Source organism: Schistocerca piceifrons, chromosome 3 (genome assembly GCF_021461385.2).
Source record: "Schistocerca piceifrons isolate TAMUIC-IGC-003096 chromosome 3, iqSchPice1.1, whole genome shotgun sequence".
NCBI lineage: Eukaryota > Metazoa > Arthropoda > Insecta > Orthoptera > Acrididae > Schistocerca > Schistocerca piceifrons.
The window spans coordinates 914,922,700-914,939,767 of NC_060140.1; the positions used below are offsets into that span (position 1 = coordinate 914,922,700).

Consider the following 17,068-nt stretch of genomic DNA (forward strand, 5'->3'; position numbering starts at 1 on the left):
CAATAATGCAGTTTATAACCTTTTCTCAGTCATGGTTGTTTGGGAGATTTAATTGTACAACAGTCAACTTTTGATTCTTTATATTGCCCCAGTAAGCAAACTGGAGAAAAATGTTAAACACAACACATAAATCATTCTTGAAATTATCCATTTGTTTGAACCATCTAGAAGCGATTGGCACAGAGCACAGTGGAGTAGTTTGTAAATACTGTTTGTTGGTGTTTAATACACCTAGGCAGTCTTCGACAGGCTAAAACAGACCATCTATTCTACAGTTGTATATTGTAACCTCCAGCCTGGTGATCCCATGTTGTTTAGCCAAGAAAGATGTAGAAGTTTCTTGTAATCACATATCTGCATACTTTATTAAACTGATAAAATGGTTACTCGTGGGCTTCAGTTTCGACAAACAATTTTGTTATCTATCTTCATTCAACAGTTTGAATTTTTCCACGGCAAACAGTGTATTCTAACAGTCTTATCGTTGTGCACAATCACATTACTGTTCTCTTGGTAGTATTCTTGCACACAAATGTCGCGGTTTGATGTTAGGCAATCACGCGCCTTCATTTTCTCAAAAATCCTGTAACATCCTGTGTTATATCAAGGACCTTAAGATAATAGCTGTCTACAAGAAAGTGCTGCATCATTCCAGACAGTTGGTCAATCAGAACAACCATTTTGATATTAGCAAATTCTACTTTCTATGGTATAACCACAGGACTATTGTGTTTTCTTGAAAAGTTTTCCAGTGCTTTCTTGCCTATCTCTCCTGGTATTCCTTCTGCAGACATATCATCATTGCTTTTAGGAGAAATAGTAGTTGTATGATGCTGTGCCTCAAAGAGATGAACTTGGAGAATTTACCACACACACAGCTGCTACATACACCACTATTTCTTCTTTAACATTATAGATCGTGTCCTCTATAATCGTTAGTGATAGACCATTAGATCACTAATTTTAAACACCATAATACTGTCGCAAAACATTACTGTAATGAGCGTAAGGAAATTTAAATTTTCTTTGCTAAGGAGGGCTTCATTTTGCGTGGGCTTGATATTACCAATATAAATAACAAGACTCTTCACGTTTTCCAGTAATAACCACAAACCAAACCGTTCAACAATTGGACTCGTCTCCAAGAACCAGAGCGACATTAAGCACTTTGAAAGAAGTCATACTGACGTTTTCCACTACCGCAGACTGTTGATCGGATACTGTTAACAAGGCTACTTATATATTCGAAAATTCCAGATGACAGCAGTTTCGACCAAGTGATCATGGCCTTACTTCCCTTAGTGCCTTGTAAATTAGCTTGTACTTGCAGTTAAATTGTAAGTAATTTCTGAGGAACTCGTTTACTGTCTGGCTCCCACCTTGGGTGTAGTGTGGAATACCTGCAAGCTCAGTTATCAGCCTCTCGCACTTGTGACCTGGACGCCAGATGCATGTGCGAGTAAATAAGGCGGTGGAGAGTGTGATCAGCCACCCTGCTGTGTGTTTTAAATAATTTTTCAGACTGTTGACCTCTAGAACATGCAGAAACAGCTACACCGTGGCTTGCACCCTCGCTAGAGCGCATCGAGGGGGTTAGAGATCGTACTCTGAGAGGGATGGGAAGCGCATCACTAAGGTGCTGAAGAGGGGTTTGGAGCACTGCAGGCAAATAAATACCAGTCAGCCGCTCGATATACTTTGCCAGGCACCTGCGCTGACTACCAGCATTACCTCGCGCCGCCAACAGCCAGCAAAGTATTTTTTGGTTGAGCTTGCCACTTGAAGTGTTATTGTTTGAAATTATATGCCGAACTGATCGGACATGCCAGACGTTCCTCTTTCAGCACTATGACGTTTAAATAAATAAAAGTGTCCCTGCTCCATCCACCATCCATTCTATACAGCATCCAGCATCAGGGGCGTGCGTTCTGGGTAGCTAGGTAAGCGCTGCTTACCCATACTAATTTTGAAAATGAAAATTGAAAAATAATTCAGCTCTTAAATTTAGTCATTCTCCTGCTTTCTCGAAACAGAGAAGTTCCTTCCGCGATTCGCGTTTCTGCAGTGGAATAGCTACAGCTGTTACTGCTAATCCGGGAGCTGCTTGTTGCGCGGCGAGCGTGATGGAGCGCTTGCGCTGCAGGCATGATATTCAGCGACACGGGAAAGCTGTGGGTCTTCCGCTGCCCAGTTGGTTAACTTACACTTGGCGAAAGTAATTTATCAAGTGAAAATGATGTCTGAGTTAGAATTAATGTCTATGAAAAACGATTACTTTCTTCTTTGTTCTCTGTTTGGAACATGGTGGAGTCAGAGTGTGGTATAGTACAATTGTTACAAAGAGCGTAAACAAAAAATCTGGAATTGTGCTATTGGCAGATGCCGTACAGAACTGCTTAATCCCAAGGCATCTCATAAAGAAAAAAGACGTTCGACATTTCCGTGCTTCTCAACACAGCAAGACAGAATGGATCTCGGGAAGCTCGAAACTTAAACTTTTTAGCTGGCCGTGTTTATTGTTCGCAAAAGAACAAAGCATATGGACAAACACTGTATATAATACACAGTTCCATACAGAAGCACGAGATATTTCAGTTTCACATATTTCCTTTGTTGCAGCTGAAAACTTTCGGCGCTACGCATATAGATATTCAGTTTTATACACTGATATTCCACATCATACTCGATCTGTTAGAAAAAAAAACAACAGAGAAATTAATTGGCGTTGTGTGTGTCGTTGCTCTTCAAGAGTTTCAGTTTCGCGGAGAGAATAAGGGATATCCTCTCAATAAGGGCGTTTACTTGGATCTTACTAACGTAGTATCCTAGTATGATACAACATTATGTAATCATCTTGAGACATGCACAGTGTTTCGAGGAACTTCAAACAAAACTAATACTTGCTCTCAGTGAGGTACTTGTAAAAAAATTAAAGAAGAAATAACATAGTGAACAACTGTTGCTTTGTTACTAGACGAAACATCAGATATAATGAATTCTCCTCAACGCTCAACCTCTCTAAGGTACATCAGTTCTGAAACTGGGAAGTTTCTTGAAAGGTTCGTATCATTTACTGATGTGAGTGCGCACAGAGCAGCGAATGGTTTCCTTCAGCAAGCGGTCAAGATTCTTAAAGAATTTGATCTAAGTCTTAAGGTGACAAAACAAACACTTTACAGTGCAGCTGTGACGGCAGGCCGTTCGGGTGGACTAAGAGCTAAAGTTCAATAACTACATTCAGAGGTAATATTTGCTCATTGTCTTAGCCACAGCTAAAATGTGATTCTATGTCATTCCGTTTCTTGTATAAAATAACGCATAGTATTTTTCAGACGTCAACCGGTTTGGTTTCATATTTCCGCAAATCGTCAATAATAACACATACACAAAACGATTTCACAGTGAAAAGAATACCAAGACACGCCCCATCACGATGGAATTATTCATCCCATTTGGGTCACACTCCAAAAGAAAACCTAGGCTCATATTTGAATTCTTTCAACATAAAAAAGGAATGAAATGAGCGTATGACATTGTTGGCTTGGTTGTCCCATTCGGATTCGGCCTCCAAGTGCAAGTAATGTTTGATTTGGTGCCACCTTGGGTTACTTGCGACCGATGATGAGGAGGAAATGTTGATGACGACAACACAACACCCAGTTCCCGAATGGAGAAAATCTCCAACCCGGCCGAGAATCGAACCCGGGCCCACTGTATGGAAGGCAAGCATGTTACCACACAGCTAAGCAGGCGGACATTCTTTCAAAAATTACTGTGTGAATGTCCAGACTGGGACTGAGAAGTAGTAATTGCACATCAACGATAGCTGGAATTTTGGACTAGCCCTGAAACAACCTTTTTATTTCTGACATTCAGCAGAGTTTTTTCTTCACAAATATACTTTCCAATACCCTTTAGTCCAAACACCTAGCTGTTCTGTATTGTTCACAAAAGTATGCTGTTAGCAAAAGGGAAATACTGAACCTCAGAAACCAGAATGACTTCACCTGAAGTGAGAAGCAGGCACCACAAGCTGGTGCTGAAGACGAACCTCTTGCTAAACAGTTACGTTGCAATGTAGAGTATTCCATATAAAGAACGACCTCTCTACTGCCATATTGTTGTCAATAATTTTGCGCAAATTGAAGAAAGGTTTGAGTGACTGCATCTCCTTGAATTCATATTTTTGCCAGACCCAAAACTGCATGAAACACAGAGACCAAATGTTCCAAACCTGAATTTAAATTCCCAGGTTCGATTCCCGGCGGTGTCAGGGATTTTCTCTGCCACGTGATGGCTGGGTGTTGTGTGATGTCCTTAAGTTAGTTAGGTTTAAGTAGTTCTAAGTTCTAGGGGACTGATGACCATAGATGTTAAGTCCCATAGTGCTCAGAGCCATTTGAACCCATTTGAATTTGAAAAACTGAAACAAACCCATAAATATGTGTCTGATTTCATTCGATTGAAAAATGAACTAATCGTATTGTATTTATATGAAGACTTTATTAATGAACACCCATATAAACTTGTGAGTTCACCGAAGAACAGACAATTAGATACAGCACTGCCTGAAGTGTGTAAGCTAGGTTTACTTATTTGTTACTGTCCAATGCACAAATGCATCAGTAAAAAGATCTTTCTCAGCACTGAGAAGACTTAAATCGTACCAGAGGTGTACACACAGTCAACCGGGTCTTCTGGGTTTGGTTCTTATGACCGCAGCAATGGATGTTCTTGATGATCTAAGAAGTAGCCCTAACTTCTACGATGGTGTAATCATTGAGTTCACGATACAAGGAACAAGAATGGAGTTTACATACAATAATTAATATTAATTTAGTTACATGCATTATTTGTAAAATCTAGGACATTGCTTTTTGTCCAGTATATGTCTCAACAAACACACTCCTGGAAATGGAAAAAAAGAACACATTGACACCGGTGTGTCAGAGCCACCATACTTGCTCCGGACACTGCGAGAGGGCTGTACAAGCAATGATCACACGCACGGCACAGCGGACACACCAGGAACCCCGGTGTTGGCCGTCGAATGGCGCTAGCTGCGCAGCATTTGTGCACCGCCGCCGTCAGTGTCAGCCAGTTTGCCGTGGCATACGGAGCTCCATCGCAGTCTTTAACACTGGTAGCATGCCGCGACAGCGTGGACGTGAACCGTATGTGCAGTTGACGGGCGTATAGTGGGCATGCGGGAGGCCGGGTGGACGTACCGCCGAATTGCTCAACACGTGGGGCGTGAGGTCTCCACAGTACATCGATGTTGTCGCCAGTGGTCGGCGGAAGGTGCACGTGCCCGTCGACCTGGGACCGGACCGCAGCGACGCACGGATGCACGCCAAGACCGTAGGATCTTACGCAGTGCCGTAGGGGACCGCACCGCCGCTTCCCAGCAAATTAGGGACACTGTTGCTCCTGGGGTATCGGCGACGACCATTCGCAACCGTCTCCATGAAGCTGGGCTACGGTCCCGCACACCGTTAGGCCGTCTTCCGCTCACGCCCCAACATCGTGCAGACCGCCTCCAGTGGTGTCGCGACAGGCGTGAATGGAGGGACGAATGGAGACGTGTCGTCTTCAGCGATGAGAGTCGCTTCTGCCTTGGTGCCAATGATGGTCGTATGCGTGTTTGGCGCCGTGCAGGTGAGCGCCACAATCAGGACTGCATACGACTGAGGCACACAGGGCCAACACCCGGCATCATGGTGTGGGGAGCGATCTCCTACACTGGCCGTACACCACTGGTGATCGTCGAGGGGACACTGCATAGTGCACGGTACATCCAAACCGTCATCGAACCCATCGTTGTACCATTCCTAGACCGGCAAGGGAACTTGCTGTTCCAACAGGACAATGCACGTCCGCATGTATCCCGTGCCACCCAACGTGCTCTAGAAGGTGTAAGTCAACTACCCTGGCCAGCAAGATCTCCGGATCTGTCCCCCATTGAGCATGTTTGGGACTGGATGAAGCGTCGTCTCACGCGGTCTGCACATCCAGCACGAACGCTGGTCCAACTGAGGCGCCAGGTGGAAATGGCATGGCAAGCCGTTCCGCAGGACTACATCCGGCATCTCTACGATCGTCTCCATGGGAGAATAGCAGCCTGCATTGCTGCGAAAGGTGGATATACACTGTACTAGTGCCGACATTGTGCATGCTCTGTTGCCTGTGTCTATGTGCCTGTGGTTCTGTCAGTGTGATCATGTGATGTATCTGACCCCAGGAATGTGTCAATAAAGTTTCCCCTTCCTGGGACAATGAATTCACGGTGTTATTATTTCAATTTCCAGGAGTGTATGTCGCTAACCTCAAAATATTTCTGTTTTGCAGTATACACAGCTTTATGTATCTCTGAACATTCCCGTTAGGCATTAAAATATTATACACAAGCTGGGTGGATGTGATGCCCTTACCACATGTGGGCATCTTGGGTAGAGGGAGGGGGGGGAGTAAGTAGGGGAAGAGCCAGAATTCACAAGGGGGAATGGTGCGGGAAATCCGACAGTCTGTGTCTTTTGTGTCCTGGAGGAAGAGGGCAATGGTGGGGGTGACCATCAAGATGAAGTGGAAACACGTGGAATCCTATGTCTTTGTCGGCCGATGTGGCCGAGCGGTTGCAGGCGCTTCAGTTTGGAACCGCGCGACCGCTACGGTCGCAGGTTCGAATCCTGCCTCGGGCATGGATGTGTGTGATGTCCTTAGGTTGGTTAGGTGTAAGTAGTTCTAAATTCTAGGGGACTGCTGACCTCAGATGTTAAGTCCCATAGTGCTCAGAGCCATTTGAACCTATGCCTCTGTCTGTATTCCCATAAATCTCCTCATGTCGCCTAATAACAGGAAGCTTGTCAAGAAATAGCATGTGATGTATAACAGTCATAGTGCAGGGAGCAGATCTGCATTTGTACAGATGTGAATCAATGAAAGAGAGCATCAAGTACAACGTGAGTCAAAAAAGGGTTTTGCAAGTTAGGAATGATATAGAAGTTTATTGAGGTAACTTACTGAACCGGTGATGTGTCATTTTCTAGAAAACAGCCTCAAGTTGCACATAAGAAAGTCAAGTGACATCGTCGTTCAGTGTGACAATCATTTGTGACGCAGCAAACAACCCGCCGATAATCAACTTCTTTCGACGTTCGTTCCTGAAAATCGGGCGTAACTTTTGCCATGGCAGCGTAGATTCAATTTTTCAGGTCGGTTAATTTGTTTTGTAGGGGAGGAATATACACCTGGTCTTTTTGAAACCCCAGGAAAGAAATCCAGTAGTATTAGGTATGGAGAGTGAATTGGCGCCGCGGTTGGCTCTTCACAGCCAATCCATCGACCTGGGAAGAGGTTATCGAGTGAACCTCGAAGTTCAGTGAGGAAATGAGGTGGTTCATCATACTGCTGGTAGTAAACCGGCCCACACGGTCATCTTCATCGAAATGTGGAATTAAAAAGTTTTCATTCATATCCAGATACACTCTACCAGTGCACCCTCCTCACCGGTGAAAGTAGCCATTTTAACTGTGCACTACGCTGGCGCTCCTGGTGGCGGAATTGGGTACTGATGCACTACATGTATCAAACTGGTAGTTTTTTGCTACAGTCAGACACATTTAACGATTCTGTAAGTCATCTCAATAAATTTCTATATGATTCCAAAGTTGTCAAGTCCTTTTTGACTCAGCCTGTATGGTTATTTACTCCACGTTTTTGAGAACCCATTGCAATATCACTAAAGCTGGACAAGCGGTTTGGTTCTAACATGATTCGTTACTTTAAAATAAAAGGAATTAAAACACAAGAGGGTAGCTAGTGTTGAGAGTATCAGAGGTATAACAATGACATACGAAAACAACGGTCTTGTGTACTTGCATGGAATCAATCTAGTGAAGACAGAAAAGAAATGTCGACCATTGACATTGAGAAGGACGCATCACCGCTGGCACAGATGGAATGACGAACAGGCATGAATTACGCATGATGATGGCGGAACTAAGCAAAACATGGTAATATCAATGTGTGAAACTAAGTACGTCAAACACCATGTTTAACATAGCCTTACATATTATAACCTATAGTTGCACGCCTAGAAGGTCTCCTGCTTCTTTCCTTTTGCCGTTTTCCCATTATTCATTACGTCTCTGAATCGACCGTTTCTTACTGCGAGGACACTAGCAAAGAATTTCCTATGCCTACCTCCTGTAGCTTCCCAAATGCTCTCTTTATTCCATTTCTTATATTTTCGTTTTTTTTCGTATTCACAGCTTGCTTGTTTCTACTGAGAATTGCAGAATATTTAGTTTCTTACTGGTTTGCGCATTACAGATCCAAATCTTTTTATGGTATACTTATGTGCACAAATTTGTCAATATATTCAATGAAGTTATTGTTAAACTTATTTTCAAAACAGTACCTTTCAGTCGTCTTCTCGTATTCTTCTACAAAGGTTACTGGGAACTTGGGTAAAAATATTTTATATTATTGGTATAGTATTTGGCCCGTAGATGCCTTTACTAATTATCCATTCTCTTTTTTGTAAATGTAAATTAGCATTACTCTTTCCAATTCTCAGATAATACGTCACAACACACTCTTCGAGAAAAATTAGTATGTTTTTCTTTCACTATATGTCCAAATACTCGGGTGATTTATAGAAGCATGGGATGTATCTATCGGCAACCTTTATTCCCCCCATTTTCTGGTGTTGGATGAAAAACTCCAACTTTGAAGTAAACATTCGCAGACCATTTACTATTTTATTCGTGGTTATTATACTGCTAACATCCCACGTCCTGTCCAATGAGTATTTAGAGGCCGTCATGAATTACTTGATCTCATTTGATTGTCTTACGAAATATGCTGATAAGAGGTAATTATTTCCCAGTTATAAGCGTTTAGATAGTCAGGTGGTATCCGTATCTATTCATATATTATATTGGTTTTCCGTTTCAATGTACCGACTCCAAGCAAAGTATCACTATTAACTACAACAGTTCGTCAAAATCTGAGCTTCATACTCACTGACTAATTGCGAGGCTCTCACGTATAGGTCACATTTATTCCCAACGACTCGCAAATATCTTAACAAATATGATCATGCTTCGATTTCTTGTTATCAATTTTTTAATGAGAGAATTCACATCAAAAGACTTTGAGTAGGCGGCCATACTACCCCGGACGAAGTCACCCAGCTAATAGTACCACAGAATGAGTTCATTTCAAAGAGAGGAAAACTTGAAATGAAACGTGTTCCAAAATTTAATTTAATATTACTTCGTTTTTGTTTGAAAAACAGTTAATTATTCCTGTCAGTTGAAAGACACGCACATTAAATTTTCGTATAACAATTTTGCTAACCGTCTGGGTATATTACTAGAGATACGAGTTTACTACCTATCAAAATAAGTAGCTTGAGCTCAGTATGCTGAATGAATCACTCGCGGTCGCAAAATGGCATAATAAATGCCCTAAGCTTTGACCATTATAGGCGACAATCTCGGTAATAATCTCATTTGAATCCAATAAAATTTAATCTTATCGTAATAAGCCATATTACTACAAGTTTTGGTACACTTGACATTATCAGGAATACACAATTACAACCAAAAGTTAATAAGGGCGAAATCCACGAGACTTAATTTGAATCTCTCACATAAATGTCGACAGTAGTTTGTCATGTAATTTTACAGACTAGTCTCCTCCGACGTGATCTCGCGCCTCATTCTCGAAACCGAAATCGTCGTTCAGTGAAATAACAATGCCCAGGTCGGTGTTTGCCATGCACGAATCTCGCAACTCGTCTACCGGCTGAAGAAAAATTACACCGCTCTCGTTAAATGTGAGGACTCAGGGTATGCTTGCGCAGGGACTCCGTTAATCTGATTTGCTTAGTATACTGACTATCTGGCCTTGTAAACGTTTTGCTTCGACTGCCCCATCCACTGACAATGCAACTATTCCCATGTGTCTTAGCATATGTCCTAATGATACATCTCTGTACTCTATCTCTGTTGGTTCCACTGCGTCTCCATGCCGTATTTTCTTTATTCATTCAGCTTTTGTCATTCTTTCGTAGCGCTGCGTTTCAAATGTTCCTTCTTTTCTACGATTTCCATACAGTTCATGTTCTCTGTTACACATCACTGTACACCTGCTGTAAGCATTGCACTGTTTCAATAACCTGTTTCTAACGTTAGTGCCTCGAAGTGCTTATTGACGGAAAGTATTAATTATATGTACGAATCTCTTTTGTACATTGCTTCACTTCTGTAATGCAACGTTGTAGCAAGAACAGCAGAGTCGCTCACTTCTTCTTCTACTATGTTCTGACATTCAGTAGTCACTATCAACGTTTCTTGCGGTTTACATGACTTTTATATCAACATAGTTTATTGTTCAGACAAATTCTGTGGTATTTGCACTTCACTGAATAGTTCTTCCTGGTGAAGTTCACGTTCGGCAAGGAATCGCATATTGTCTATGAACGCTGTCATCAGATATCGAAAATTTGTTTCCAAGAGATTCCCACGGAGGGGCAGATGAAGGCATATGTAACCCACACCTCCATAAAAAACAAAAATCGCCTACCGAATATTCCGACTGATCCGCTCCAAAGAAGTATCAGTTCAATATCACTTTGAAGAAAACCACGGAATGTAATGGGTATTGACTAATAACAGGTGGATCCAGAGTTATTTGACACGAAATCTTCAAACTCTTTTGCCATTTACGCGAAACTAACACCAGCTTATCTCAGATCCACGTGTGTTCTTCCTCCACCCCCCCCCCCCCCCACCCACGTTGCCCTCTCTTACTTTGGTACTACTTCAACGTATAACTCTCACAATAAGCTGCAAACTCGTCTTTCGTTTGTATCAGCACAAAACTCTCCTTGTTTTGATCAGACCAATTGTTTAAGAATCTATCTGTTGAAGGGATTGATGAAATGTATGATGAGATAAAAGAAATTAAGAAGTTACTCACATAGTGAAGGGAGGCGAAAATTTAATAGTCATGGGTGACTGGAATTCGATGGGTGGAAAAGGGAGAGAAGGAAACGTTGTAGGTGAATATGGATTGGGGGGAAGAAATGAAAGAGGAAGCCGCCTGATCGAATTTTGCACAGAGAATAACTTTATCATAACTAACACTTGGTTCAAGAATCATGAAAGAACGTTGTAAACATGGAAGAAGGCTGCAGATACTAGAAGGAATCAGATAGATTATATAATGATAAGACAGAGATTCAGGAACTAGGTTTTAAATTTTAAGACATTTCCAGGGGCAGATGTGGACTCTGACCACAATCTATTGGTTATGAACTGTAAATTAACACTGAAGAAACTGCAAAAAGATGGGAATTTGAGTAGATAGGACCTGGAAAAACTGAAAGAGCCACCGGTTGTAGAGAGCTTCAGGGAGAGCATTAGGAAACGATTGACAAGAATGGGGGAAAGAAATACGGTAGAAGAAGAATGGGTAACTTTGAGGGATGAAGTAGTGAAGGAAACAGAGGATCAAGTAGGTAAAAAGACGAGGGCTAGTAGAAATTCTTGGGTAACAGAAGAAATATTGAATTTAATTGAGGAAAGGAGAAAATATAAAAATGCAGTAAATGAAGCAGGCAAAAAGGAATACAAACGTCTCAAAAATGAGATCGAGAGGAAGTGCAAAATGGATAGGCAGGGATGGCTAGAGGACAAATGTAAGGATGTAGAGGCTATCTCACTAGGTTCAAAATGGCTCTGAGCACTATGGGACTTAACATCTGTGGTCATCAGTCCCCTAGAACTTCGAACTACTTAAACCTAACTAACCTAAGGACATCACACACATCCATGCCCGAGGCAGGATTCGAACCTGCGACCGTAGCAGTCCCGCGGTCTCACTAGGGGTAAGATAGGTACTGCCTACAGGAAAATTAAAGAGACCTTTGGAGATAAGAGAACCACTTGTATGAATATCAAGAGCTCAGATGGAAACCCAGTTCTAAGCAAAGAAGGGAAAGCAGAAAGGTGGAAGGAGTATATAGAGTGTCTATACAAGGACGATGTTCTTGAGGACAATATTATAGATATGGAAGAGAATGTAGATGAACATGAAATAGGAGATATGATAATGCGTGAAGAGTTTGACAGAGCTCTGAAAGACCCAAGTCGAAATAAGGCCCCGGGAGTAGAAAACATCCCATTAGAACCACTGACAGCCTTGGGAGAGCCAGGCCTAGCAAAACTCTACCATCTGGTGAGCAAGATGTATGAGACAGGCGAAATACCCTCAGACTTCAAGAAGAATACAATAATTCTAATCCCAAAGAAAGCAGGTGTTGACAGATGTGAAAGTTACCGAACTATCAGTTTAATAAGCCATGGCTGTAAAATACTAATACGAATTATTTACAGACGAATGGAAAAACTGGTAGAAGCCGACCTCGGGGTAGATGAGTTTGGATTCAGTAGAAATGTTGGAACACGTGAGGCACTACTAACCCAATGCCTTATCTTAGAAAATAGATTAAGGAAAGGCAAAACTACATTTCTAGCATTTGTAAACTTAGAGAAAGCTCTTGATAATGTTGACTGGAATACTCTCTTCCAAATTCTGAAGATTGCAGGGGTAAAATACAGGGAGCGAAAGGCTATTTACAATGTGTACAGAAACCATATGGCAGTTATAAGAGTCGAGGGAAATGAGAGGGAAGCAGTAGTTGGGAAGGGAGTGAGGCAGGGTTTTAGCCTCTCCCAGATGCTATTCAATCTGTATTTTGAGCAAGCAGTAAAGAAAACAAAAGAAAAATTCGGAGTAGGTATTAAAATCCATGGAAAAGAAAGAAAAACTTTGAAGTTCGCCGACGACATTGTTATTCTGTCTGAGACAGCAAAGGACTTGGAAGAGCAGTCGAACGGAATAGAATGTGTTTTCAAAGGAGGATATAAGATGAACAACAACAAAAGCAAAACAAGGATAAAGGAATGTAGTCGAGTTAACTCGGGTGATGCTGGGGTAATTTGATTAGGAAATGAGACACTTAAAGAAGTAAAGGAGTTTTGCTATTTGGGGAGCAAAATAACTGATGATGGTCACAGTAGAAAGGATATCAAATGTAAACTGGCAATGGCAGGGAAAGCCTTTCTGAAGAATAGAGTATAGATTTAAGTGTCAGGAAGTCATTTCTGAAACTATTTGAATGGAGTGTAGCCATGTACGGAAGTGAAACGTGGACAACAAACAGTTTAGACAAAAAGAGAATAGAAGCTTTCGAAATGTGGTGCTACAGAACAATACCGAATATTAGATGGGTAGATCACATAGCTAATGAAGAGGTATTGAATAGAATTGGAGAGAAGTGAAATTTGTGGCACAACTTGACTAGAAGAAGGGACCGGTTGGTAGGGAAAATTCTGAGGCATCAAGGGATCACCAATTTAGTACTAGAGGACATCGTGGAGGGTAAAAATCGTAGAGGGAGACCAGTGGATCAATACACTAAACAGATTCAGAAGGATGTAGGTTGCAGTAGGTACTGGGAAATGAAGAAGCTTGCACAGTATAGAGTAGGATGGAGAGCTGCATCAAACCAGTCTCTGAATTGAAGACCACAACACAAACTGATTGTACTTCCAACTTCACATTTCGCATTACGTTGGCGAAATCTTTCTCTAAATCAGCAAATGCTTAGCGCTTGTGCTGATTTTTCTGTTCTCTTCGTTCCTTTCGTGTGCGTAGGATCATTATTGTCCACTTGATACCGTAGCCTTAACTGAGATAAACTGATACGTGGACAAGTATGCGTATTTCGGCTACTTGAACTAACAAAGGGATCTGCAGAAGGCGAGATTAGGGAAGGCCGAACGAAACGACACGGCCAGGGGACAGTCCCCCTGGGCAGGGAAGGCCAGGAACCGAGTCCGCCTGGTACTTTCACGAGCCCAGCGCGCGGTATATAAGGACGTGGCCGGCGGCGTATCGCTACAGTTCATAGCAGCTCCAACAACAGCTCCGCCATGAAGGTCCTGCTGGTGAGTAGCGGTCAGGCATCGCGTGATTTCGCTACACATGTTCCTACAGTTTCCACCGGGTGCCAAATCCCCACTGGTATATCCCCATTGCGTCGTAACTAAATAGACTAAACCACAGTTACTTCATAGATATATCTGCGCCTCGCGAACGCAGACTTTCGGACTCAGTAAATTAGTGGATTACAGAGCCTGACATTGGTATGAATCCATAGGACGACTGTTACTTTCTATAACTCAGCTTATCCCACTGTGAGTATACCCAGTGAGTTTTAAAAACTTAAAAAATTTTCAGTAACTATACTATTTATAGAACCACATAAGAATTAAAGTGCAAATAAATATGATTAACATCGATCTCTCTCGGCAGCATTTCCACACTCCGCATAGAACTCCGCCACTGAATATAAATGAAAATCAATCCGTATATGCAACCACTATTCATCGTCCGCAGCTCGTGGTCGTGCGGTAGCGTTCTCGCTTCCCACGCCCGGGTTCCCGGGTTCGATTCCCGGCGGGGTCAGGGATTTTCTCTGCCTCGTGATGACTGGGTGTTGTGTGCTGTCCTAAGGTTACTTAGGTTTAAGTAGTTCTAAGTTCTAGGGGACTGATGACCGTAGATGTTAAGTCCCATAGTGCTCAGAGCCACTATTCATCGTACGAGGTTACAACACATTTGCCTTCTCAGAACTAGTGTTCATAGGGAATGTCTCGCATAAGTTTGCTCAAGCGAACAAGTATGATCACTAATTTACGACACTATGTTTTGTTCACTGTCGTTGTTGCAAAGAAGAAAGTAGTAGACAGGTCTAAAGTAACGCAACCAATGAAGGATTGTGATGCATTCGAGGAACACCTGATACACTTTACAAAGCGCTCTTATCCTTGTAATAACGTATTTTATTTTCTATGTGTGGTGCCTGTTCTTTCGGATATGTCTGAAGGAACAAACACCACGTATGTATTAAGGACACGTAGGCCAATGATCTCTTCAGTGCGGATGGACACTACATTCGAACTCTACGTCTACATTTATACTCCGCAAGCCACCCAACGATGCGGTTAGGGGAATCATCGAAATTTCACGAGTAGTGACGATGATGGGCAGGGGCACTACGGCAGTAGTGTGTGGGTAAGTTGAAAATTTGGGTCTGGCGGGAGGCGTGCTTGGGTAGTCGGTACAGTTGCGATGAGCGTTGTGTTGAGGTGACTTAGTGGTGACTGTGCTAAGGTTACGTAGTGGTTAGCACATCTGCCTGGTGAGTAGGAGACCCGAGTCCGATTCTTGGTGAGGCACAATTTCTTTATTTCCATACTGGTGTCACTCAGTGCCCACTAGGAGCTAAATGTCATTAATTTCTAAGCGTCTTACTTTATCTTCGAATTAGAAAAGAGAGGTGTACAGATTAAGTGCCCATGGTTATCCTCAGTGAACATACGAGCAGCTTACTGTAGGTACTACAGGGCCTAAAATTCTGTGGATTAATCGTGATGCCGTGGTCTAGCGGTTCTAGGCGCGCAGTCCGGAGCCGCGCGACTGCTACGGTGGCAGGTTCGAATCCTGCCTCGGGCATGGATGTGTGTGATGTCCTTAGGTTAGTTAGCTTTAAGTAGTTCTAAGTTGTAGGGGACTGATGACCACAGATGTTAAGTCCCGTAGTACTCAAAACCATTTGAACCATTTGAAACATTAATCGTGATGTATTTCTAAACTGGCAACGTTCGATATTTTTCGTTCAATGCAGACCGAGATATATCACATCAATTTTGTGGGTCACCTCTGCTGGCTTATCCGAAATGACTAATTAAATACGTTGCACTTTTGTATGGTTCAGTAATATGCATACCTTCAAACCACTTATTCCAGATATTCTACTAGAACATTGAGGGTTCTGCCAATGAACGAAAACTGTTTGTCTCTAAATACCCTGCTAGACTAATGAGTGTCTCTACTGTGCTATGGAAGGACTGACCACAAAGTTCTAAAATTAACTACCGCTTTCATGCTACTTCTCACGTCCATATCAGCTCACTAAAGTTAGCCTCCAGTGAATTGACAGTATTTTCAACTGCTAAGCGCAGACAGATGTGGACAGTAAGCATGCATCCTACCTATTGATCTTGTAGAATGTAGCAAGTACCAACTGTTCGCAGGTACTCCTCGTCGCCGTCGTCGCTGTGGCCGTGGCTAGACCCGGCTACCTGGGAGCTGCGCACGGTGTAGTCCCTGCCGCCCACGCAGTAGTGGCCGCACCCCACGCCGTCGTCACCGCCCACGGCGTCCACCCGGGTCTGGCCGCCTACGGCCCGGCGCACATCGCCGTCGGACCCGGCGGCTACGTCCAGGACACACACGAGGTGGCCGCCACCAGAGCCGCCCACCTGACCGCCGTCGCCCAGACGCAGGCCCGCGACGCCCACCTCAACGGCGCCGCAGCGCACGCCGCGGCCGCCGCCCACGCCGCCGCTGCCGCCCATGCCTCCCCCTTGGTCGCCGCCCACGCCGCTCCCTTGGTCGCCGCCCACGCCGCCCCCTTGGCCGCCGCTCACGCCGCACCCCTCGTCGCCGTCGCAGCGCCCGCCCTGTCCGCAGCGCACAGTCTTTTGGGTGCGCATGGTGCCGCCCTCGCTCACGGACACCACTGGTGAAGTGTACCAGCAGTTGTAACTTAACTGATGTGTCATAATTTCATGCCAACTTCATCTAACTATCAACAAATCGCTAAAAGTGGCGATTATTTGTTTTACATTTTCATTGATTACAAATAAAGCTGTTCTTTAAAATCTGTGTGAATTTCCTTGACTTACTTTTAAAACATGTGTTTCCACTCACCTAATTTACCGTCAAAATGTTCAAATATGTGTGAATTCCTAAGGGACCAAACTGCTGAGGTTCAAATGGCACTGAGCACTATGGGACTTAACTGCTGAGGTCATCAGTCCCCAAGAACTTAGAACCACTCAAACCTAACTAACCTAAAGACATCACACACATCCATGCCAGAGGCAGGATTCGAACCTGCGACCGCAGCGGTCGCACAGTTCCA

At 43.3% G+C, this 17,068-nt stretch overlaps 1 protein-coding gene across 1 annotated transcript; it reads left to right on the forward strand.

The window, feature by feature from the left end:
- The first annotated feature begins 13,935 nt into the window (after positions 1–13,935).
- Positions 13,936–16,815, forward strand: LOC124789804 (larval cuticle protein F1-like). Its single transcript, XM_047257285.1, has 2 exons — positions 13,936–14,024; positions 16,176–16,815. The coding sequence occupies exons 1-2, from the start codon at positions 14,010–14,012 to the stop codon at positions 16,668–16,670; spliced, it is 510 nt and encodes a 169-aa protein (XP_047113241.1). The 5' UTR covers positions 13,936–14,009; the 3' UTR covers positions 16,671–16,815.
- Positions 16,816–17,068: the final 253 nt, after the last annotated feature.